Consider the following 27140-nt stretch of genomic DNA (forward strand, 5'->3'; position numbering starts at 1 on the left):
TGGAGGCGGTCTCATTCGACGACACCTTGGGGACGCTGGGAAAGGTGGTCGAAGAAGGCCTTAACGAAGACCGGACGATACGGGTGTGTTCCGAGGAGATGTACGGAGTCATCGCGGACTTCGGTCGAGGGCTCGAGTCAGTTCGGACGGCCCACGTAGGCACCAAGTACAAGACTGTGGACCGGAAGGTAAGGCCAGTCGCGGCACCCCTACCGGAGGACAGCGCGTCAAGAATCAAAGGGGTTGCGTCGGACCCTAGTCTACGAGATCCGGCCTGCATAGGACACACCTTCACCGACGAGACGCTCCGAGAGCTCAAAATCGGTGGGGGCGGGTTCCTACTGCCGGCGGAGGAAGACCAGTTTCGGGGAATGCTCGGAAGGCACGGGAAAGCCTTCGCATTCTCGCCGGAGGAAATCGGGTGCGTAGACTCGACGATCGTGGAGCCGATGGTGATATTCACGGTACCGCATGTACCATGGAATCTCAAGCCAATCCCGGTTCCGAGAGCTCACATCCCGAAGTTGATGGAGCTGCTGAGGCAGAAAGTTGATATGGGAATTCTCGAGCCGTCGAGCGCCCCATATTCGAATCGATGGTTTACCGTACCGAAGAAAAACGGTTCGTTGCGCTTCATCCAGGACCTGCAGCCGGTCAATCGAGTGACCATTCGGAACGCAGGGATCGGACCGACCATAGACGAGTTCGCGGAGGCCTTCGCCGGAAGGTCAATTTACTCGGTCGGGGATCTATACTCAGGGTACGACCAGTTCCAGCTAGCCGTGGAGAGCAGAGACATTACGACGATGCGAACTCCCCTCGGCCTAGTTCGGATGTGTACACTGCCGCAAGGAGGGACCAACTCGGTGGCCCACATGGTGAATGCGATGAACAAGGTTCTGAGGGACTGTATCCCGGACATCACCATGCCGTTTCTGGATGACATCCCGATCAAGGGATGCCCGGTGGAAGAAAAGGACGAGACGATCGGGCCGGACGGATGCCGGCGATTCGTGGCGACGCACATCGACGACTGCGAGAAGGTGCTGCAAAGGCTAGAGGATGCGAGACTCACCTTCTCCGGGGAGAAGTCGGCCTTCGGGCAGTCAGAAATCATGGTGGTCGGACACCTGTGCGGACCATATGGCCGGAAACCGTCTCCGGCAAAGGTAGAAGCCATCTCAGCGATGAAGCCCGACTGCAGCTCGGTCACGGAAGTACGGAGATTCCTGGGGGCATGCGCGTTCTACCACATATGGATCCCGCATTACGCACACGTCGCGGAGCCACTGTACGGGTTGCTGAGAAGGGGGCGAAGGTTCGAATGGCTGGACGAGCACGCGGAATCGGTGCGGAAGCTGAAAGAGGCCCTTGCAGCGGCACCGGCACTCCGGAAGGCGGTATACGGGAAGGGTACCCCGGTATTCATAACGGTGGATACCGGTCCGACCGGGATCGGATGGGTCGTGAACCAGGAAGACGAGGACGGCAATCGGTTTCCGATCCGATTCGGCGCGAAAGTCCTCAGTGAACGGCAGCGAGGATACGCCCAGGTTAAACGCGAACTCTGGGGTATTGTTTCGGCGGTTAAAGCCGACAAAGACTACCTGATAGGGGCAGAAGTGATCATCGAGACGGATTGCCTGCCGATTCTCGGTATGGTTTCCGGATGCGCGACTCCGGACCTGGCTATGCTCAGGTGGATAGCGTACATCAAGTCCCTGGACCCGGAAATACGACACATTTCCGGGAAAGACAACGCCATGGCCGACATGCTTTCGAGGGCGAGGTTCGACGACGAAGGCGGCATGGTTTCGGAAGACGAAGAAGTCGGCGTGGATTTCTTCGAGGCAGCATACGTAACGACCGACGGGATGAGCACTCCGGCGCTTAACGAGTTCGACGCGAGCAAGTACGACGGGGAGTGGCTGCAGATCGGTGGGTTTTTGAAGACAATGACGCCCGATGCGTCATGGACGAAGGACGAGGCCAACCGGATCCGGAAGAAAGCGTACCGGTTCTTTCTCCGGGACGGATACCTGTGGAAGCACCCGAAGAAGAGGAACGGCGTCCCGCTCCGGGTGGTGGCGAGAAAGGAAGAACAGGAGGAGCTACTGGCGGCCCACCACGACAGCCCTTGGGCTGGACACCGTGGAACGTGGGCGACATTTGAGAAGCTGAAGGGGAAGTACTGGTGGCCGGGATTGTACCGGGACGTGCATCGGTTCGTGTCAACTTGCGAGAGTTGTCAGATGCACTCGATAGTCCGACACCGGGACGGGCTTCGCCCTACGTACCCTCCGGCTATCCACTTCAAATGGATGGTAGATCTGGTGACGATGCCGATGGGGGTAGGACAGATGCGGTATCTGGTCCTAGCCCGGGAAGACCTGACGAACCAGGTGGAAGGCCGAGCCCTTCAGAACAAGACGACCGCGGCCGTGTGTCGGTTCCTGATCGAGGACGTGATATGCCGGTACGGGTGCGTCGGGAAGATCGTGGCTGACCGAGGGGAGTTGGACGCCGAAGAAGCCGCGGAGCTGTTCGACCGGCTGGGGGTCAAGCTCTCGCTCACCACTGCGTACAATCCGGAGGCGAATGGAAAGGTGGAGCGCGGACACGGACCGATCGTCAAGGCGTTGGTTCGGGCATGCGGAGGCCGAATCGGTGACTGGCCGCGGCTCCTACCTTATGCCTTGTGGGCAGACCGGACCACGCACAGTTCGGTAACCGGGTACATGCCGACAGAGCTCATGTTCGGCCAGAAGCCGATCATGCCGATTGAACGGACGATCTCCTCGTGGGCAACGGTCGACTGGAGGAACGAGATGAGCCGGGAGGAGTTGTTGGCCGCGCGTATACGACAGCTCGAGCGGAGACCGGAGGACGTGGCACTGGCTACGGAGAAGCTCCGGGTGGCGAGGACAAAGAACAAAGCCCGGTTCGACCGAACGCACCGGCTCCGACCGAAGAAAATCGAAGAAGATGACTGGGTGCTCGTCTACGACAGCAGCCTCGACAACCAGCACCGAGCCACACGGAAGTTCGCACGAAGGTGGTTCGGGCCTTACGTGGTACGGAGCGCCAATGACAACGGGACATATCACCTGGCGGAACTCGACGGTACGAGAGTAGCGATACCCGTGGCCGGGAAGAGGATCAAAGCTTTCAAGAAGCGGCACGACGACGAACCCGACCCGATTCTCCTGGACAGCAGCGACGACCGATCCGAGGCCGAGGAAGGGCCGGCAGGCGACGAGTAAAGGCGGGCCGGTTTTCTCCGTGCCAACTTAATTTGGCGCATGCCGGTGGATGCGCGGTTAGGTGGGGGCGGATGTCGTGAAGAAAACCGCCCACAAGAGGAATCGGAGGAGCAAGGCGTGGGAAACGGCTCTACACACACACGCGCGCCAAGAAGTACCTAAGGACGAAGTAGGTACATACGAGGATCCGAGGTGGGAGATTCGGTTGGTATGCAGTTAATGCCAAACGGCCTCCTGACGGGCTATAAAAAGGAGGAGGAAGAATAGAAAAAGGTATCTCGCGCGGAGAGGACGAAGTGCTGCCGGACCGTTTCTGGGCGTTTCTCTCTCTCTCTCTCTGTGTTTCCTTCCTTCTCGAGCTCCATAGCTTCTGTACAGGGTTCTGAGGAGGCTCGCGCTGTTTCGAGGAACGCCCGAGTGCTTCCGGCAGCACCTCCGACCTGCTACCCCGTTTGTGTTTCGAAGCGAACAGGCATCGGCATCTGTTCGCCGGCCTGTTCGGTTGTAAACAACCTGTGCCCCATCGAGGGTTGTAGTCGTGTTAGCCATTTTTGTTAATACACTTATTTAGTCATTCGCATCTGTCTGTGTCGGTGTCTGTTCGCGTTCTCCGTGCTGAAGGGCCGTGTCCCTGCGTATCCCCGGTCCTGCGTAGCCGGTTCTCTCTCTTTCTCCTCCCTTGCTTGCTCTTTGGTTCGAGACCCCCGCGGTCCCGCCTCATTTTCACACGCACTTGCGTAATTATCTCGACAACGTAGGTCTTGAGAAAACGGGGAAGCGGGCAAGTCTAGCGAACGAGAAAGAGTAAGAGAGTCACGCGTAGACACAGACACGGACAAAGACACTGAGAACCAAGTATGTTAGGTAGCAAGAGTTCTATTAAAACACAGGTGCACAGTGCTGTGAGCGGTTACAGCCGGATCAGAGCCGGTGATGGAGCACGGAGCTTTGGCAAACAGCCAGGTACAAAGAGACGTCGGTGCGCAGAAGGTCGATCCCTGGGTCGGGAGCACTCTGGCGTCTGACGCGAGGAGGGGAAGCGCCTTCTTCCTCGGTCAGTCCTCGGACGTTCTTTGTCTATCCTTTCCTCTAGATGGCATTCTGAAAGACAGTCAAAGGTCGCCCCTTTTATAGCACAAGGAGCGACCGTTACAAGCATTCATGACCCATCACTTTTTCGTCCTAGATTCTCTCCTCGTAACTCCCCCTACTTATGCGATGTCTATATATTCTTTAATGCTTTAACTACCTAGTACCCCTCCTTATACTCATGGTTAGTAGTTATCTTATTTAATTCCCCTCGAGGCGTGCACTCGCATATACTGATATTCCTGTGCGTTTCACCTTGTTTCCGCTTATGGCCCGGAATCTTCACAACAACGGGAGATCCATTGATATACCCTTTTGCACATAGTAAATCATTGGGACCCAAGACATAGTGAGGGAAAGAAGATTGATAATTACTTAAATGATGTGTATAGACTTGAAGGACATTAGGAATCTGACCTTTATGGTCTACAGCTTTAGCTTTGTTGTCGTGCTTTTTTCGTTGGAGCTTTCGACATTGTTCTTTTGTATGACCCTTCTTTTTGTAGAATACGCAAAAAGGATGTTGTCGCTTACAATCGCGATCCATGAATTCGTTGGGTGTCTTGCGTTTCCCAATGAATTGCGACTGCTTAGTCCCGGGCGCTTCATTGGGTTTGTTGTGGTCCTTCTTCGAAGTGCGTTGACTATGGGACTTAGCCAACAGGAAGGTCATTCGGAGTTGAGACATTGTCTTTTGTTGATCATACGATCGTCGACAAGGAGTGCGAATGGTGTATCATCGGTGCACGGCTTAGAGAGCATGAGAGAGAGAGAGAGAGAGAGAGATTAAACCTTGATAACTTCAATTACTATAGGGATTAAAACTTCAATATAACTAAAATATCTAAAAATATAATGAGAAAGGGAGAGAGGGCTAGTCATTAAGTATTAATTAAAAAGACTAAATCAAATGTTACTAACATGTTAAGAGAGAGAGAGAGAGAGAGTGATTAAGAGCAAAGCTATTACTAATTATCATTAAGATTGAAAAAGAAATTACATGGGGATATGGTCATGAGCAAACTAGTTTCGCCCACTACAGGGCTCATCAGTGCTAAAATGACCATTAGGGGTGGATAGGTTTATATAAGGAGTTTTAGGAGAGGGTTTAGAGAAATGACAATAGGGAGTGGGGGTGTGTGCTTATGGATATGATTTGAAAAGGGGAAGATTTGGAGAAGAAGGAAAAGGATATTATGAGCCTATAATGTTAAGATTATAGACCTTACGGTCGGAACAAGGAGTGCAAAATGGGGGGTCATTGGTGGGTAGAGGTTGGAGAAGATGTTAGAGAGGAGGAATACCAAGGTCGATTGGAGTGCACATGAATCGTGAAAGTGCTTGGTGTAGAGGAGGAAGGCGAGAGTGGGGATAGAAGATTAAGTTTAGGATTAAAACTAAAATTAAAAAAATGAGATTAAAGAACATAATTAAAAAATGGGAGTAAAGAACATAATTAAAAAACCGAGAGGGGAGAGAATTAACATGCTAAGGCTAAACATAAACACTAATGAAAACAATTAACACATAAAACTAACCCTAAAAATAAAATAAAAATAAAAAACTAAAAACGTAATCATAAAACTAGAAACATAAACCTAAAATAAGGTAAAGGGAGGGTAGTGGGTGAGAGAGGGGGAGAGAAAGATTAAAACATTAAAACATAGTTATGTCCAAGATTAAGAATAAAAACAAGTTTAAAAACATAGTTAAACATTAAAAGGAGGGGTAGGGGAGACGAGGGGATTAACATACTAATTAAAAACAAAATTAAAAGGGAGAGAGAGAGAGATAGAGAGAGAGATTAAAACATTAAAACATAATTAATTCCAAGATTAAGAATAAAAAACGAGTTTAAAAACCTAGTTAAACATTAAAAAGAGGGGTAGGGGAGACAAGGGGATTAACATACTAATTAAAAACAAAATTGAAAACTAATTAAGAGAGAGAGAGAGAGAAACATAACTAAAACATGTAATTATCATTGGACAAAAATTACATGGGGTTTGGGGGTGTTAGGGTATGGTCTTATGGCAAACTAGTTTCGCCCATGAAGGGCTCATCAGTGCCAACAAAAGACCATGAGGGTGAGGGAGGGGATTTATATAAGATTTTAGGAGAGGGGTAGAGTGAGGGAGTGGGGGGTAGCTATGTGCATATGTGCACATTAAGGAAGGAAAGGTAGTGGGATGTAAGGTTTAAGGTTTTCTAAAGATAGGGAAAAGGGAAATGGGAATGGTAAGTACTAAGAGGGAAGGAGTGAGAGGGTATGGGAAAGAGTGTAGGGAGAAAGTAAGAGAGAGAGGAAAGGGATGTGTACATGCCCATGTTGAAAGAAGGAGAGGTAAAATTGTTAAAAGATAGGGAAAAGGGAGTGGTGACGTGGGCACACTGTGGGGTTAAAAAGTAAGAGAGAGGGGGAAAGTTAGAGATTTAAGAGAGATGAGGGGTAGGGATAAAGTATTGGTTTAGATGAGGGGAGGGCTAGAGATAAAAATATGGAAAGGAGGGGGGGTTTAGGAGGGTAATTTCAAAGGTGAGGTTAGGGGTGGTAGGTGGGTATTAAACCAAAAGGTAATGGGAGGGGTAGGGTGGTAATTTTGAAAAGTAGAGGGAGGGCTAGAGAGTTAAATTTATGAAAAATGTAGGGGTGAGAGGGTAATATGGCAAAAATGAAGATAGGGGTACTGTGAGAATATAAAAAGTAAAGGGAGGGTATGGATGTAAATTTGGAAGGGGTAAGTTGGGAAAGTGAGGGGAGGGTAGGATGGAAATAAAATAAAAATAAAAGTAAAAAAGAGGGATGGAAACATTACAATGTCGGCTACCAAAGGTGTAGTCCCGAGCATGATCCTAAGTGTGAGAAGGGAGATAAAAATAAAATGAAAACACGGATCCATAATGTAGTCTCGTGTGTTACAATGAGAGGTAAGTGAAGGGGATGTCGGGGAGTGTGACATGTAGAAATCGATGACGCCATTTCCAATGCCATGTAACGTTTTACGGGGGCACTCGGCACGACCGAGGGCTCGGTGGTCGCTAATGCTTCACTCGATGTGGGTGCCTATCCCCGATACATGGGCCTCCATAGAAGAAACGAAGTTATGATTATAGACCTTGCGGTCGGAACAAGGAGTGTGAAATGGGGGGTCATCGGTGGGTAGAGGTTGGAGAAGATGTCAGAGAGGAAGAACACCAAGGTCGATTGGAGCGCACCCGAATCGTGAAAATGCTTGGTGTAGAGGAGGAAGGCGAGGGTGGGGATAGAAGATTAAGTTTAGGATTAAAACTAAAATTAAAAAAACGAGATTAAAGAACATAATTAAAAAACGGGAGTAAAGAACATAATTAAAAAACCGAGAGGGGAGAGGATTAACATGCTAAGGCTAAACATAAACACTAATGAAAATAATTAACACATAAAACTAACCCTAAAAATAAAATAAAAATAAAAAACTAAAAATGTAATCATAAAACTAGAAACATAAACCTAAAATAAGGTAAAGGGAGGGTAGTGGGTGAGAGAGGAGGAGAGAGAGATTAAAACATTAAAACATAGTTATGTCCAAGATTAAGAATAAAAACGAGTTTAAAAACATAGTTAAACATTAAAAAGAGGGGTAGGAGAGACGAGGGGATTAACATACTAATTAAAAACAAAATTAAAAACTAATTAAAAGAGAGAGAGAGAGAGAGAGAGAAACATAACTAAAACATGTAAGACAGGAGTGGATTTTGATGAGATGTTTGCCCTGGTAGTGAAGATGACATCCATCCAGACATTGTTGAGCATAGTGGCAAGCATGGACGTCGAGGTTGGCAATGGTGACCTCGAGGAGGAGATCTACATGCAACAACCGGAAGGATTTATCAAGAAAGGGAAGGAGAACCTAGTGTGCCGGTTGAAGAAGAGCTTATACGGAATGAAGCAAGCTCCTTGGTAATGGTATCAAAAGTTCGACTCCTTGATGATCGACCAAGGATACTAGAAGACGCAAGTTGAGCACTACGTGCTCGTGAAGAAATTCGACCATATCAAAATACTCTTGCTATACGTGGATGCCATGTTGATCGTTAAGTGAGACCATATCAAAATCGAGATCCTGAAGAAAGCCTTGAGTAGGTCCTTCTCAATGAAAGATATGGGTCCATCGAGACAGATCTTAGGGATGCACATAGTCTGGGGCCAAACAAAGAAGCTAGTGTGGTTGTCACAAGAAAAGTACGTGACTAAGGTGCTCCAAAGGTTCAACATGACGGATGCGAAGTCGGCCGGGTCGACACTCTCGACAAACTACAAGCTGTCCAAAAAGCAAAGTCTGAAAACAAAGACGGAGAAAGCTGAGATGATGAAGATACCTTATGCCTCAATAGTCAAAAGCCTAATGTATGCAATGGTGTTTACCCGACTGGAAATCGGAGTGGTCAGCTAGTTCATGAGCAATCCGGGAAGAGAGCATTGGGCTGCTGTCAAGTGGATCCTCCGGTACCTAAAAGACACCTCGAGCATGTGCCTCTAATTCGGCTAAGGTAAACCTCTATTGGAAGGCTTTACTGATTCAGACGTGTCGGATGATGTAGATACCAACCGGCAATCGACGTTGCAAAAATCGGTGGCACTATCGACAACAGAACCGTAGTACATGGCGGCAGTAGACGTCGGCAAAGAAGTAATCTTGATGAAGGACTTCATCGGAGAGTTAGGGATCCAACATGAGGAATTCCGGCTCTACTGTGACAATCAAAGTGTCATCCACCTTGCGAAGAACGCGACCTACCACTCCCGGACCAAGTGCATCCCGAGGAGATATCACTGACTCTGAGAGAAGGTAGTAGACAAAGACTTTTCGCTGATGAAGATCCACACAGAGGAGAACGGTGTCGTGAAGGATTCCGGCCAGAGGAAGAAAATGAGGTTGGGTCTGCGTGAACAGGGGTATCCACGAATGCACAAAGAAATTTGTCTTTATGTACAAAGGTGTGTAAATAGCATAGGACTAATAGGTACTAGTTAGTGTGATTCGATGGGTACTTTAATGTCCCATGGAAGTAAGGATTAAAAGATATGGTGTGTGAGAGAATCAAGGGGGAATCGCTGATAGAAACAGCTATCATTAAGCGTGATGTAACAGCCTCCCCTTGTTCTATAAAAGGGGAGGCTTTGGACTGTGCTAGGGATCCACGATCTTGGAGAACGAAATGATGCCGGACAGAGCTCTATAAGCTTCCTTCTTATTCTCTATTTTCCGGTTTCCTATTGTGGCACTGCGAAGCCTCCGTTCCATGCTGGTAGCCAATGTGCTCCCGATCGAAAGCTCACTAGTGTCTGCGTGTGTGTAAGTGTTGGGAGCTCATAGCTCCTTTGTTGGTCGTGTCCGGTTGTAATCTTCTCTGTTTTCTTTGTTAGCCATTACTATTTACTGAGTCTCCGGAAACCGATCTGGCAAAGTTATCCGGAAATCGATCCAGACACCCTTTCTTTTCTCATCGGCCCCTTGGTCCGAGACCCCGGTGGTCCCGCCCCGTTTCAACACATACCAGCGGAATACCACGACAACATGTTAGACATGTTGACCAATGCGTTATCAGCTGAGAAGTTGGACATGTTTCGGAGACGGATCGGGTTGAAAAGACATCCCATGCCATAGTGAAGGGGGAGTTGGTTGGGGAAAGGGTCCCTCCGAATGGGATCGGAAGAGTCGGATTGGATGGATCCAGAAGGTATTCGGTGTGAACCAGAAGTAGGGACATGTTAGTAAATATGTTCTGATGGGCCTGTTGAGGCCATATTTGTAAATAACCCTAAAGTTATATAGATATAAATATAACTAGGGAAATATGAAGTTAGTGTGGTTATAAGTTAGTTATTTTGAGTCGTTACCACGGTATAGAGAGAGAGAGTTTGAGCAGAAGGTCATTGCCTCTATGTCTCCGTTGTATCCTACCTCTTTTCCATAGTGATCTAGTTCGGAGTCAGTGGACTCCCGTAGTTTTGCCTCTTGAGGTTTTCCACATTAACATATACTGTGTCGACTCATTACCTTGTAAGTGTATCAATCTCTATTTTTCTTTTCTGTTTCTTCCAAAGTGAGTTTTGAACTCAGTAGTGGCAAAGAGTTATTTCTCACACAAAAGATCGACAATAAGTGGAGCATAGTGTGGTGTGGATAGAACACTAGGTCATTGAAAGGTCCTTGGAAGTTGTGTAAATAATCAAGTGTGTGATTATGTAGTGCAGAAAATAGATTAAGACATGTTTGTTATGTATGTATATAAGAGAAGTGAGAAGAGAGACTCAATAAAGAAAAGCAGAATACAAACTGTATATTAACAAGAATAAGAATGACAACCAACAAGAATGACGACCATGTCCAATCCTCACCGAGAATTGGAACTAGAACACGAATACCAACGGGTATGAGCAACCATGTGCGGCCCTCATCGGGAATTGGAACACCCACGGGTGTGAGCGACCATTTGCGATGAGGATCAAGTTCCAGTTCCCAACGAGGGCCACACATGGTTGCTCATGTCGTTCGTGTTCCACTTCTACATGAGGGCTGCATGGTCGCTCACGCTCGTTCATTTTCAGCTCTCGGTGAGGGCCGCATGGTCACTCACATTTGTTCGTGTTCCAGTTCTCGGTGAGGACTGCATAGTCGCTCACGCCCGTTCGTGTTTTCGATGAGGACCGCACATGGTCGCTCACTCCTGCTATTGTTCGTGTTCCAGATCCCGGCAAGGACCAACATGGTCGCTCATGCCCGTTGCTATTCATGTTCCAGTTCCTGGTGAGGGCCACACATGGTTGCTCACGCCCGTTGATGTTCGTGTTCCAACTCTCGGCGAGGGCCACACATGGTCGCACACTCCCATTCATGTTCCAATCTCTGGTGAGGACCGCACATGGTCGCTAACTCCAGCTATTGTTCGTGTTCCAGATCCCGGCCAAGACTGACAGGGTCACTCATGCCCACTGTTGTTCATGTTCCAGTTCTCGATGAGGGCCACACATGGTCGCTCATGCCGTTTGTGTTCCAATTCTCGGTGAGGGCCGCATGGTCGCTCACGCCCGTTCGTTTTTAGTTCTCGATGAGGGCCGCATGGTCGCTCACGTCCATTCACGTTCCAGTTCTCGGTGAGGACTGCATGGTTGCTCACGCCCGTTCGTGTTTTCGATGAGGACCACACATGGTTGCTCACTCTAGCTATTGTTCATGTTCCAGATCCTGCCCAGGACCGACATGATTGCTCATGCCCGATGTTGTTCATGTTCTAGTTCCTGATGAGGGCCACACATGCTTGCTCACGCTCGTTGATGTTCGTGTTCCAACTCTCGGCGAGGACCAACATGGTCTCTCATGTCCGTTGGTGTTTGTGTCCCCTATGAGGACCGCACATGGTCACTCACGCCCGTTGGTATTCGTGTTCCAGTTCCCGACGAGGACCGACATGGTCGCTCATGCCCGTTGTTGTTCATGTTCCAGTTCTCGGTTAGGACCACACATGGTTGGTCACGCCCGTTGGTGTTCGTGTTCCAACTCTCGTCGAGGATTGACATGGTCTCTAATGCCCGTTGGTGTTCGTGTTCCCCATGAGGACCACACATGGTCACTCACGCCTGTTGGTATTTGTGTTCTACTTCCCGACAAGGACCGCACATGGTCGGTCACGCCCGTTCGTGATCCAATTCTAGTTCTCGGTGAGGACCGCATGGTCGCTCATGTCCGTTCGTGTTCGGGTTCTTGGTGAGGCCCGGAGATGGTCGCTCACGCCCGTGGGTGTTCCAGTTCCCGGTGAGGGCCACACATGGTTCCTCATACCCGTTGGTATTCGTGTTCTAGTTCTAGTTCCCAGCAAGGACAACACATGATCACTCACGCTTGTTTGTGTTCCAGTTCGAGTTCCTGGTGAGGATTGGACATGGTCGCTCACGTTTGTCGGTGTTCTAGTCTCCGGTGAGGACAACATATGGTTCCTCAGTGCTCCAATTCTCGTCCACCCCTACACCACGCTTTCAAAAAGGCGGCCGTAAAGGGGAGGATAGTGTCACGACATAGTGACGTCAAATACGTAGTTAGTGAGGATTGAACTTTCAACCTCACATCTACAAGACGTCATATTCAACCATCTGGATATGAGCATGTATTTATATATAATATACATTGTATATTCTAGCATATATACATTCCAGAATATTCTAAAGACTTTAGTGTATTCTAGAAATATTCTATGGTGTATTCCGGATGGGTATATTCTAGAGATATTTGTCAGGTATATTCTAGAGATACTCAATCTCAAAACTAGTATAAATACTTGTAATCTCCTTAGTCCCTTTCAGGGGATTCAACACCAGTCATTGATACATCAATCCAGTATTATCGTTTCGCCTAATCTTTGTCTCCTTGATCTTTATTTATGTCTTCATGCCCTCACGTCGTTCACAATATCTAGAGTTCCTAGCCTTGTCACATCTAGCTCCAAGTTCATCTGTTGCTTGTAGCCCCATCTTGTCTCCTTGATCTTTATCTCTATCTTCATACTCTTGTGTCATTCCTAGCTTCTCAAGTTCCACACTCTTAGCCCCACCATCCGTGTTCTATCCTAGTCCGTGCTTGGTGTGTCCGTGACAACAGTTCTCATTGTACCGAACTGTGGTGCTAGGCCTCTGAGGTATATTTGCACCCTTTCGTCCTCATCGACATTGGCATTGATTGAGGCAAGTGTGTCACATAGCTCCTTGATCTTCAAGGTGTAGGTTGTGATGGACAAGTCCTTCTGTTGGACATTGTTCAACTCTTGGCAGAGTTGAAGCTTTCATGCAATTGTATTTGTTGCAAAGTTCTTCTTGAGATTCTCCCATGCTTCTTTCGGCTTCATGGCTTCATGAATGCAGTCGAGCATGTGGTCATGCACACATGTTGCCAATAAATACAACACTCAACTCGTTGCTTACTCCCATGTTGAGTAGTCGACGTTTGTTGGGTTGGGTTTCGATTCTTGTGCTCCATCGATGTAGCTCCAATAGCCTTGGCCAGCAAGGTATTGGTGCATCTTGTATTCCCAAGATGCAAAGTTGTTTCCATCCAACTTTTCGCTAGGGAGTGAGTTGCCCATCTGAGTATTCATGGTGGTCGGTGTAGTTTTCCTTCTTCTTTCTCGGATACAAGCTATGTAGTGATACTATAATAGTGATGGACCGGGTCTTCTTCAACGTTGGCATAGGATAAAACACACACGGATGGGCTAGATCAAGCTACCAAGCCACTCTGATACCATGTAAATAATCAAGTTTGTGATTATGTCGCATGGAAAAACAAACTAAAGATGTGTGTGTTATGTGTGTATATAAGAGAAGAGAGACTCAATATAGGAAAACAGAATACAAATTGTATATTCACAAGAACAAGAAGGACAACCAACAGTTACCAAGGAGAGAGAAGGGTGCTTACAAGGTCACCCTCTCTCTACATTCTCTCATTGAAATGCCTACTCTCTCACTAGAATCTTGGGAAGGAGAAAACCTTAACTAACCCATCAATTGATGTGTCATAGGAGGTATGTAACTCTGATCAACAGTTACTAAAATGGAAGGTATGTAACTTTGATCATGGATGATGACAAATCTTGGAACGTGGTTGACATTCTAAATTGTCACTTCTAGTGGGTCTTGATTTAGATAGTATTTGATTGTGGATTTGCTCTAAATGATGTGGACTAGCAAGAAACAACTACTTCTATTGCACAATTCAAGTGGAAGATACTATTCATCATTTCATACAATGTCCGCTTGCTTGTAAGGTTAGAGCTTATATTTCGTAGTGAAGACAACCTACTTAAGTGGTAAGGGTTTATATTATTGCTTCATAAACTTCAAGAATGTTTTTGATATGGTACTTCATGAGCATCTTTTGTATAGATCAGAGCACATAAAATGGTTAGCTTCTCACTATATCAACACAATAGACCTTGTTCTCCATGTAAAATAGCTTGTGAGGAATGGCCATTTTACAATCACTTTCGATGGATTTCATCTAATGTTTCATGTGTATATGAATTTGAAGACTGTCTTTTGTAATCATCCATAGCAAAAGAATGAATTTGAAGGGTGTCTTTTGTAATTTGAAGTGTGCAAAGCATTTCTCGTCCAACTTTACCGATTTTTTCTCAAATGCCCCTCTCCCCTCCCCTCTAATGAACATGAATATTAGGTAGTGTGGTTACAAAATTTGTCGAGGATCATGTGATGATGCCAATCAATCATTCATATTACACTCTTGAGGGCCGTAGATTCTCTTGTAATCTCTTATTAGACACATTACTTATTTTAAAAGATACATATATACACACACTTCCAATCATTTTAAATATAGTTCCTACATAAACAAACAAACAAACAAATAAATAAATAAATAACTATATTTCCCATTAACCGTAACAAAGATTGTTACTCCCTACACAATGTTGTAGGGCATAGGAGAATACTGCATCACTAGAAAATTGAAGGTGGTGGGAGAACCTAGGGAGAGGCCTTTGGGAACAAAGGTGAAAACTAGGGACGACTCCGATGTGAGGTTGAGGGCACGAATCCGTCCACCGACATGGAACCTGAAGTCACTCGAATTCCCAACTTCGGTAAATTGTGCTGCACTGTGGAAGGTGCCCACGAATTCCTCGCATCTGGAGCTTGTGTTCGCGGTGGCAGACGGAAGGTTCAAAAAGACATCTAGAATGGCCGACATGCCCTCGGTCCATGTCAATCCGGCCATTATCAGATTCTCCTCCTCTGCCCCTTGTGCCACCGCCGCCATGTCTCGCTTCACCGTGGCGGAGCACGGGGCGACGATCCACTCCCCCGCCTCGCACAACTTGTCCGAGGTTCTTAATTCCGCCACTCCGTCACTAAGCCTCACCGGCACTCCTTGGACCATCCATGGGACATCCACCTCCTCATACACATACCCTAAGTTCCTTGTGTCCAATGCATCCCTCACCCTCACCCTCACGAGCTCCGCGTCCTCGTTGTAGAACGCAAACTCGGCATCCAAATACTCGGCCTCGTCGATGTCCTCGTTCCCTTCCATGTCCTTCCAGAGCACCCACATTCGGTCGAGCTCCGCGTGGTGCGCATAGAACGCCGGATCCCTAGCAGCCGCGTAAAGCGACCCCATGTCTTTCCTCCCGACCGCGGTCACCGAACCCGCCCACATATGCACCGAGTTGTGGGGGAACTCCTCCACTGTCCCATAGAGGATCCTGGGAACCTCTCCATGCTTGAACGGATAACCGAAGAATCTATATTTGCTCTCTGCATCCCTAACGAGGGACCTGTACACGTACGCCGCGTTCTCGTGGAGTTGTTCCTCCGTGGACCGTGTTTCGGAATTGTAGGTGTAGTCGATGGAGACCAGCGTGGGTGGCATGTGATCAGGATTCCTAAGGTCATCCATGAGGACGGGGTATTGGATGTACATCCATGGCATAGTGGAGCCATTGGGATGGTCATAGTTCCAGAAGGGAAGTGAGAACGTGTCATCATCGAGGAGCTTGGCCAGGATCCTCTCGTGGAAGTAGAGGTACCACCTATGGAAGGGGAAGAAGAGCCAGTTTCCATGGACTTGGAAGAGGAGGTCGGTAGAGTTGTTTTGGTTATAGACTGTGTTGCAATAAGCACAATGGATGTTTGCTTGTTGGGCAAAGGAGCGAGGGTCTTCGGGGGGTAGGTCCTTCATGAGGGAGTAAGCTCTAGCAAGTGTGTCTCCATAGGTGGCATTGGGGAGGTGGGCTGGCCTTCTGACCTTGAGGGTAGGATAAAGGGTTGGGTTGGGTGTGAAGAGGGGTAAGGGTGTTGTTGTAGCTGGGGGAGGGGCACAACAATTCAAAATCTCGAGTTCTAATGCGGGGATGTCTGATGGGGCATTGCAACTAGTCATGTTTGGGGACAAGACTGTGCATTGTGCTCGTATTATGAGGTTAGAATTGTGAAGACCATAATTAGTGTTATACATAAGAATGATGATGAAGGTGGACAAGACGAAGAAGCACATGGGCTTCCTCATTGTCGTAAAAATTGAAGCACATCCCTTCTTTGTTATGGGTTTGTGATTGTTATATACAGAATTGAGATCCTGCTTATTGAAGAGAGAGAGAGAGAAAGAGAGAGAGCATGCTTGTCCTTGTAAATATGACACACAATGCACATCAACGTTTCCATGTCCTTTCTTTGCCTTTATGAGTTTTGGAAGTGAGAAAGTCAAGAAATTGTTTAAGGTTGTGTTCTCTAATTTAAGATTAATCGACAAGTTTTGTTGAAACACGATTCATTTGGTCTTTCTTTACTGAAGTTAATGGTTTTAATTGGGTGGAATTTTATGTCTTTGTCGTTTTCTTTCTCTTTTTTCCAAAAAATGTTGTCAGTTCTTTTTTTTTTTCCAAAAAGAAATGTTGTCAGTTCTTTTTTTTTTTCCAAAAAAATGTTGTCATTTCTCTTATTTACCTCTCCTTTTTCAATAAAGCAATAAAAGAATATTACTCTTAAATCCTAAAGTTTTTACTTCCCCATCGGGGCTTGAATTTGACAGGTTAGTCTTTAAGTTTTTTGATGGACATTTTTTAAAGATGTATGTCATATGACATGAGAGTGCAAAAACTAATATGTCATTTGACATACAAGGTTTAATAATGAAAAGCTCTATATGATGCTTCATTATTAAACATTTCATTACTATAGAAAATACACAAGATACACAAATAAACATAACTACCTCACAAAGATAATGAAATCATACAAATTGAATACTCAATCATCATATATTTCTTAAAGCACAAAAAATACAAATTTTTTTTTTGTCATACCGTGACTCCTCATATTAAGCATTGTGCAATATGTGTCTACTTCAATGAATTATGATACTATCCATCTCTCTTTCTCTTCAAACCAAAGGTTAAATATATCCCTCCAACAAATGTTTGATGTCTTTTGAGCATTCAAGGATATAAACATCCGCACAATTCATAATGAGAATGATTCCATTGTACTAACTAACATATACACAAACTTCGATATTTCAAATCCATGCGTAATTAAGCACTTGATGTTCGTTGTTGGTAATACATACAATGCCTTCTTCAATTTACATGCATAACCTAAGAATTTTGGATATTGCATATAAATTTCCCTACATGCATGCTCATGTACATATTGTTCCCAACTACTCGTGCATTAGTGTCATAAGCCTCTTCGCTAAGCTCATATGGCCAAATGAGCATACCATCTACAAGATATTTGTTCTCTATCAAAGTTTTGTTAACTCATACAATACAATATGTACTTGCATGATGTGTGATGTGTGACAATAAGATGTGCTTATTGTACTCGATGACTTATAGCATACAATGCAGTAAATACTAAAAATCTCCATGCTTTCTATGGCTTTCAATAAGTCCATATTGGACAAACATAGGTAACTAATCACTCTAATTGCGTAGCCCTTCTCCTATTGTAGCTTTTTGTGGGAATAAAAGAAAATGCATTCCACTTTGTCAGACACGCTTCTCACGAGCAATCTTCAAAGAAAAAAGATTCAATAAAAGAGAAAAACAGAGAAAATAGAGAGAAAGAGAAAAAAAGAGACAAAATACATACTTCAGAGTGGTGTAGTGGTAAACAATAGATGTCGTGCAATCACTGAGAAGCGACAGGGAGCAACGAGTAGTGAGCGAGCTGGGAACAATGGGTAACAACCAAGGAACAGGGAGTAGCGATGAAGGAAAGCAACGAGCAACGCGTGAAGAAGGAAGCAAGAAAAGAGAAAACAAGGGGGAAATAGAAAGAGGGGGAAATTTGGGAATGAAACATTGGAAGAAAAATACAATATAAATAGGAAAGCGCTATTTGCACTGATTGAGGATAACCTCTACAACACCCACGATTACTATAATCATAACCTAATCGATCTGATCCATCCATATTAATTGCTAGTAGAACTGATTGCTAATTATCCATCGATCCACACATATTTCTCATGAGTATGGCCATGGAAGTAATTATTGTCTTCTAAATAACTTTGGGGTGGATGATTTCCTTGACCTAAATGGAGCTTCTTCATTGAACATTCCCCATATCTAGAGCTATACCATGGAGGGGCGTAATATCTTCTGAAAATTTCCCATGGAAAATTGGATTTTTTTTTTTCGGGGGGGCGGGGTGACGAGAATGGGTTTGGGGGGCCAAAATGGCGGGATACCTATGTTGAGGTGAGAACTATCATCGATATTTTTTATTTTTTTGGGGGGGCGGGGGGGATGTAGTGGTTTAGCCAAAACGAGGGGACAAATAGCGCATTCCTATAAATATTTTCATATACTATAGAAATAGCCGGCTCATCCGGCTAGATTGCAATTGGTCGGAAATCCTGGCCGGAATCGATTCTGGCTATCCATAGTGGTTGTCGCTAACCGGCAAAAGTCTCGACTCCCAATTCAACCTTTGCCCAACACTATAATATATATATATACATACCTACAAATATATATATATATACACATACCTACATATATATATATGACATGAAAATTAAATTTTTAGCATGTCATTTGACATGTATAATTTTTGGGTGCCTTTTGCATGAAAAATGAAAATTATAAGTTTATATGTCACTTGACGGACATTTTTATTGGGTGTATGTTTTTGACGGGCAAAATGGCCTTAGATGGGCATGACACCTGTCAAATTCCTGCCTTGTTGCCCATTATGATTGTAAACTTATACAATAAACACACATATTGGTCTCTTTTATTGAAATTAATAGTTTTAATTGGGTGGAATTTAATGTTGTTGTTGTTTTCTTTTCTCTCTCTCCCCTTTCTTCTTTTTCCCTCTTCCTTTTTTTAAAGTTCCCCTCTCACTAGTTCTATACATCCCTTACTCTCCCTTTTTGTTTCCCATTTCTTCCTCTATTGTTTGTTACTTTTTCACCCCCTTAAATTTTTCTAAACACCCACTATTACCCCTTCACATTAAACCTTCTCCCCCTCATTATATTTCCCCTTATTATATAGCCTTCTCTTCTCTCCTTCCCCATTTCCAATCATACCCATTACCACACCTCCACTCCCCACTCCTTATTCTCATTTTTCTAAAGCCTCTCCTAAACTTCACTATATAAACACCATCAACCCCCAAAGGCCACTTAGTGCTAATGAGCCCTATAGGGGGCGAAACTAGTTTGCTCGTGGCCATTCGCATTTCCCCTATCTCATTGTAAACCGTATCTTAATGAAGATTAATCTCTCTCTCTTAGTTTTGTTTAATCTCTCTCTCTTTCTCAAGCTCATGGGTATGTTTTAATCTTATTTAGTGTTTTATTGGTATGTAGAGTTTAATTTTTAGTATTTTGATCCCTTATCTCCCTCTCCCCTCCCTCTATCTCTTCTAATCGTCGCCTACACCAAGCTTTGTTTACGATTCGGGTGCGCTCAAATCGATCTTGGTGGTCTCGTCTCCCTCTCAACTTATCTACAACCCACCGATGATTTCCCCGTTCCGCACTCCTTGTACCGGCCGTAAGGTCAACATAAATAAATGTTGTCGGTTCTCTTATGCACCTCTCCTTTTTCAATAAAACAATAAAAGAATAGTACTCTTAAATCCTAAAGTCTTCACTTCCCCATTATGATCGTAAACTTATACAATAAACACACATACGCACACACACATACATCCGGAACCACATATAGGTAAACGTGTACACACATGTAACCGTATATTATACATAAATATTATATATATATATATATTCAATTTACAAACAAGTACATATATACATGTAATACACTTATTGAGACATAAACTAGAGTAAACATATAATATAGACACTTAATACATTATTTATACTCTCCCTTAGACAATAACACACAATTACATGTATACAATCATGTGAATACCTATGAGCATATACAACCAAACACATTTAAACAAGCATATTCCAAAAACATGAGCACACATGTTCGAATCTTACGTGTCTATTGTAAATGCGTTAGATTTGAACATATTCCAGTGCATATGTTCTAGAACGAGGTCACTTTACTCATTGAAGGATTCTCTTGCACACCGAAAGGGTGCCTACAAGTGAACCTACGATGGTCAAGATGGACAAGTTTAACCACATTCCATAACAAAATTCATCTTCGACATTGCCATCTTCCCGAGTTCAAGTTCCCAATATTGTCATTGAATTTTTCACACTCGCGTGTAATTTCACGATAATGATTCATATCAGGCAAGTGTTGTGAATCTCTAAGAGCCACCACCCATCATTGTTGTGATACTTGGTAAGCATTATTGCGATGATTTGAGGCACCGCATCAAGGACTTGGTTAAGGTTGAATGGAGTTCGGTTGTGTAGGAAGTAGATTGTTATTTGAATGTCTTCTACCAAGGATGAGAACTCATTGGATGCTTCACCTTCAAACTTAGTCCTCTTACACAATACATTGGACCATAGGAAATATTGGAGAAAGAGGTTGGAGATATTGGTGCAAAGATCCTAAACTCCGATGTAAGCTTACAAGCTAAAATGTGTCATCTATTCCTTCTTTTCTACCCCTTAGGTTGCTAAACACATGTCTACTTCAATGACGGTGGGCGAGAAACCTTTCCCCCATATTGCATATCTTATCTGAGGTACTTAATCCTTAGTTGGTAGTCCTTCTACCATCCATGTGGCATCCAATTCCTCACACATATAATACCTCAAGTTCATTGTATCCAAAGTGTCCCTCATATTCACTGTCATGAGCTCTACTTCCTCATTGTAGAATGCAAATTTTGCATCAAAATACTCATCGTCATGTTCCCATTGCCCTTTATATCCTTCTAAAGTGGCTGGAAACCGGCCCCGATCTGATGAGCCAAATCGGATGTATCGGAAAGGTAACCGGTGTGAAGCAGAAGTAGGGACATGTTAGCAAACATGTTCTAATGCACCCGTTGACGCCATATGTGTAAATAACCCTAAAGTTATATAAGTATAATTATAACTATGGCAATATGAAGTTGGTGCAGTTACCACTAGAGAGAGAGAGAGAGAGAGAGACAAGAAGCTTGTATATGTTGTAACCGCCTGTTGGCAAAGAGTTTGAGTAGAAGGCCGTTACCTTTGTGTCTCCGTTGTATCCTACCTCTTTTCCATAGTGTTGAGAAACAATCTTAACCTAGTCTAATGTGTGACCACACCCTTGAGAGTGTATGAACACTCAAAGGTCAAAAGTCACACCACTACTCTTTACACACTAACTATGTCTCATAGAATCATATTCTATGAGTCCACATAACAGATGAGTTTCCACATTCCCCACGACTCATGAGCTTCGGTAGTTAATGAAGAGAAAGAGTGACTATATAAAGCACCCTCCTCCTACTTTGTAACATGTTGGTTAATCTCCTTTGTAATATACAATCTTCTTGAGTATTTTCTATTATCGATCTTGTGTCTCTCTCCTCTCTCTCTCTCTCTATCACTCACACACACACACACACACACACACACACAACACATCTCTAACCTATTCCGTTGCACAAGGATCACCATCGATTCTTTACATGGTATCAGAGCAATTTGGTAGCTTGATCTAGCCCACTCGCCTCATCGTGACTGTGTGTTGTGTCTACGCCGACGATTCAAAGAAATCCGACTCATCACTATCGTAGTACCTCTACATATCTCGTATTCAAGAGAGAAGAAGAAGGGACTGAAACAACTTCGCATCTTGGGAGTACAAGATGCACCAATAACTTGTTGGCCAAGGTTATTGGAGCTACATCAAAGGAGCACAAGAAAATCGACCCGACCCAAAGGATGCTGACTACTCAACATGGGAGCAAGTGGCCAGTTGACTAACGTATTGTTGTGGGACATAGGAGGATACTGCATCACTAGAAAATTGAAGGTGGTGGGAGAACCTAGGGAGAGGCCTTTGGGAACAAAGGTGAAGACTAGGGATGACTCCGATGTGAGGTTGAGGGCACGAATCCGTCCACCGACATGGAGCCTGAAGCCACTCGAATTCCTGCCTTCACTAAATTGTGGTGCATTGTGGAAGGTGCCCACGAATTCCTCGCATCCGGAGGTTGTGTTCGCGATGGCAGACGGAAGGTTCAAAAAGACATTTAGAATGGTCGACATGCCATCGGTCCATGTCAATTCGGCCATTATTAGATTCTCCTCCTATACCCCTTGTGCCACCGCCGCCATATCTCGCTCCATCGTGGCGGACCACGGGGTGATAATCCACTCCCCCGCCTCGCACAACTTGTCTGAGCTTTTTAATTCCGCCACTCCGTAGCTAAGCCTCACCGGCACTCCGTCGCTAAGCCTCAACGGGACTCCTTGGACCATCCATGGGACATCCACCTCCTCATACACATACCCTAAGTTCCTTGTGTTCAATGCATCCCTCTCCCTCACCCTCACGAGCTCCGCGTCCTAGTTGTAGATCGCAAACTCGGCATCCAAATACTCGGCCTTGTCGATGTCCTCGTTCCCTTCCATGTCCTTCCAGAGCACCCACATCCGGTCGAGCTCCGCGTGGTGCACGTAGAACACCGGATCCCTAGCGGCCGCGTAAAGCGACCCCATGTCTTTCCCCTTGACCGTGGTCGCCAAACCCGATTACACATGCATCGAGTTGTGGGGGAACTCCTCCACTGTCCCATAGAGGGTCCTGGGAGCCTCTCCATGCTTGAATGGATAACAGAAGAATCTATACTTGCTCTCTGCATCCCTAATGAGGGACCTGTACACGTACGTCGTGTTCTCGTGGAGTTGTTCCTCCGTGGACCGTGTTTTGGCATTGTAGGTGCAGTCCATGGTGACCACCATGGGTGGCATGTGATCAGGATTCCTATAGTTATCCATGAGGATGGGGTATTGGGTGTACATCCATGGCATGGTGGAGCTATTGGGATGGTCATAGTTCCAGAAGGGGAGCGGGAAAGTGTCATCATCTAGGAGCTTGGCCAGGATCCTCTCGTGGCAGTAGAGGTACCATCAATGGAAGGGGAAGAAGAGCCAGTTCCCGCGGACTTGGAAGAGGAGGTCGGTAGAGTTGTTTTGGTTATAGACTGTGTTGGAATAAGCACAATGGATGTTTGCTTGTTGGGCGAAGTGTTGAGATATCAAGCTCAACTAGTTTAATCTAGTTAGTCAACACATGTAACTTAGTAGTTACCTAGATCGAATCTAGTTAATGTGTTGACCTTAAGCCTTTAAATAGGACCTTGTACTTAAGTGGGATATTCTAGATCCTCCACTCCTTAGTACATTTAATGTAGGACTTACACATAAGTACCTATGTTCTACCCACACATGTGCACCTTTGCACATGGGTTGTATATATACCTCATTGTGGGTATTTTTGTAAGTTGATGACACTTTTCAATATAGTCAATCATCCCCCATTTATCTTCGTGTTCATAAGTGTAACTTCCTCTCTCTCTCTCTCTCTCTCTCTCTCTCTCTCTCTCTCTCTCTTCCTCTCACACACTCTCACACGCATATCATACTAATCTTCTGTTGCTTAACATAACCATATAATTAGTCTCTAATTAACCCTAGTTAATTACCTAATTACTTAACATGGTATCAGAGCGCGTGGTTTAGGAAATCCACTAAGCCCACCGCTTATTCGTGATTGTGTGCTCGAGATGCCGACGACAAATCCTGGCTATCCGCTATCCGCTACCATAGTGCCACTACGAAGGACGTGTATGCGACCAAGAGAAGAAAAACAAAACAAAAGACACAACAATCAACATGAACACACAAATGGGAAGCTCACTCCCTAGCGAAAAGCTAGACCGAAGCAACTACTCATCTTGGGAGTACAAGATGAATCAATACCTTGTCGGCCAAGGGTATTGGAGCTACATCAACGACGCACAAGAAAAGAAACCCAAAATCACACACGCCAACTACCCAACGTGAGAGCAAGGCGTGAGTCGGGTAATGTATTGCTTGGCAACATGTGTAAACGACCACATGCTTAGCCACATTTGTGACGCCAAGACGCCCTAAGAGGCGTGGGAAAATCCCGGGGGCTTCACTGTCAAAACTTGTATGATAGCACGTGAGTTCATCAAAAGGGGTTTAAATTAGTTGTTGAGATATAGAATGTATATATATAAGGGTATTAATAAATATTTTGAAAATATATTTACATAAGGGTATTATCAATTATGCTGGAAAAAATAAATTATATAAGCCCATGAAATATTAGATATTTCAATGAGATAGTAAAGAATATATTATGCATGCATATATGTTACATTCAAACATTACATCCGTGAATATGTATATACATACATTGCACCCATTTATACATGTATTTTGACTAAACATAAATATATGTACAAATATATCTTACCATATGTAAATATGTACATACACATACGTATATACATTACATACTACATACATAAAAATGACATATTAGATATATACATACATATTCTTACAAACATATTTTATATATTACATATTACACACATATATTGTTATACACACAATTTTTATACAAATGCATACATATATACATTCCAAACACAAAAAAATAAATTACATAATATATATATACACATACACATGCATAAATTAATTCCTAATATTACTTATAGTTATTATATGCATACAAATCTTCATACATACATACAAACAAGTTACATATATATATATATACATACATGCACACACACGCACACGCACACGCACACACATAAATAAAATAGATATTGCGTATCATATATGATATAACCATAGTTATTACACAATATACAAATTTACATACACATACATACATAAATTACATGTATAAATATATAGATACATGCATAGATATATTACAGATTTACATATATACATACATACACACACATTAGATATATCATATATGTATACTTACATATACATCGGATATATATACATGCATATTACGTACATATTACAAACATATATCCATATATGAGCCATATACATACTAAACATGAAAAATATCCCAAAAATATACGTACAGATATACACATCCATACATTCATACACGTACATACATATCACCATACACACACACATACACATATATACATACATTAGATATATAGATACATATTATACACATATTACAAACACATCCATACACATTGAATCATGAATATTGACATATACATATATGCATACACATATATACATTACATATTCCACATATCACCATATATATATATATATATATATATATATATATATATATATATATACGTACATATGTCTGTAACGATGTTATAAGTTTTACAAACATACATCTATACACATATATACATACATTCCATACATGCATACACATACTTATGTTACATTTGTATATTACATACACATATATATCATCACAAACTACAATACGTACATATATACATACACATACATATATAAATACATTACATATGCATATATGCATACACATATGTACATTCGTACATGGACATACATGTGTTCATTTATACATTGCTACATATACATACACATACATACATTATATGTAGAGATATTATGCAGATATTACAATCACACATTCATACACATTGAATCATGTACATTTAAATATGCATATATACATAGACATACATACATACATTACATATGCATATACATATGTACATTCGTACATGGACATACATATATTCATTTATACATTGCTACATGTACATAAACATACATACATTAGATATACATACAAATACATACATGCATGTAGACATTAGATATATATACATACATATTACAAACAAACATCCACACACACATGTATGCATATATGCATACACATACAAACATGCATACATTACGTATTACATACATACATATGTTCATTCACATGTGCACATGCATAAATATACCTAAAACATCCTATTACATTCTATCATCCATTTACCTAAAACATCTTCAAGAATCTTATCCTTGATTGTTTCAATTGGGGATGTATCTTTACAATTGTCCTTGGTTTCACACATGTACGTATTGTGTTGTATATATGTGCATGTGGATGATCGAATGTAATATTCCTATACATATGCACATGTATAGAACATACGCACACAGATAGCACCTACATACACACACACATGTGATACATACATACATACATACATACATACATACATACATACATACATACATACATACATACATACATACATACATACATACATACATACATACATATGCACATATAATACATACCCACATACATGTGCACATATATAGAACATACACACACATACCACATAGACACATTATACATACTCACATGCCATACATACAATATATACAACACATGCAATTCAATACATACATACATACATATACATATGCCATACATACAATGAATATATACAATAATGCATTTAATACAATATGGTACAATGCAATACAATATGTACATAGATGCATACACACATCCATACATACACACAACACATACATATATATGCATGCAATACAATACATATGCATATATATAGAACACATACACACGTGCTATACATACAATACATGCTTAAGCACATGTATAGAACACACACACACACACACACACACACACACACACACACCATATAACACATATATATACATAAATACACACATGCCATACATACAACCATGCAATACAAAACATACATATGCACATAATAGGACAAACACACAAACACACAAGCACATAACATATAACCTACATACTCAC

General features: G+C 43.4%; 1 protein-coding gene and 1 pseudogene across 1 annotated transcript; both read right to left on the minus strand.

Annotated features, from left to right (window-relative positions):
• Nucleotides 1-14784: 14784 nt before the first annotated feature.
• LOC147856211 (polyphenol oxidase, chloroplastic-like) lies at nt 14785-16422 on the minus strand. Its single transcript, XM_087329065.1, has one exon. It carries the CDS (start codon nt 16409-16411, stop codon nt 14807-14809), a length of 1605 nt encoding a protein of 534 aa, XP_087185191.1. The 5' UTR covers nt 16412-16422; the 3' UTR covers nt 14785-14806.
• Nucleotides 16423-20623: 4201 nt separating this feature from the next.
• LOC147856212 (aureusidin synthase-like) lies at nt 20624-26409 on the minus strand (annotated as a pseudogene).
• Between the last annotated feature and the right edge of the window lie 731 nt (nt 26410-27140).

The sequence above is a fragment of the Azolla caroliniana genome, unplaced genomic scaffold, assembly GCF_043228905.1.
Source record: "Azolla caroliniana isolate FFs.n. ecotype wild unplaced genomic scaffold, voAzoCaro1.0.p SCAF_13, whole genome shotgun sequence".
Lineage (NCBI taxonomy): Eukaryota > Viridiplantae > Streptophyta > Polypodiopsida > Salviniales > Salviniaceae > Azolla > Azolla caroliniana.

Bases quoted from the DNA above. Each gene is read 5' to 3' on its own strand.
- LOC147856211 (XM_087329065.1), bottom strand. From the start codon at position 16,411: ATGAGGAAGCCCATGTGCTTCTTCGTCTTGTCCACCTTCATCATCATT.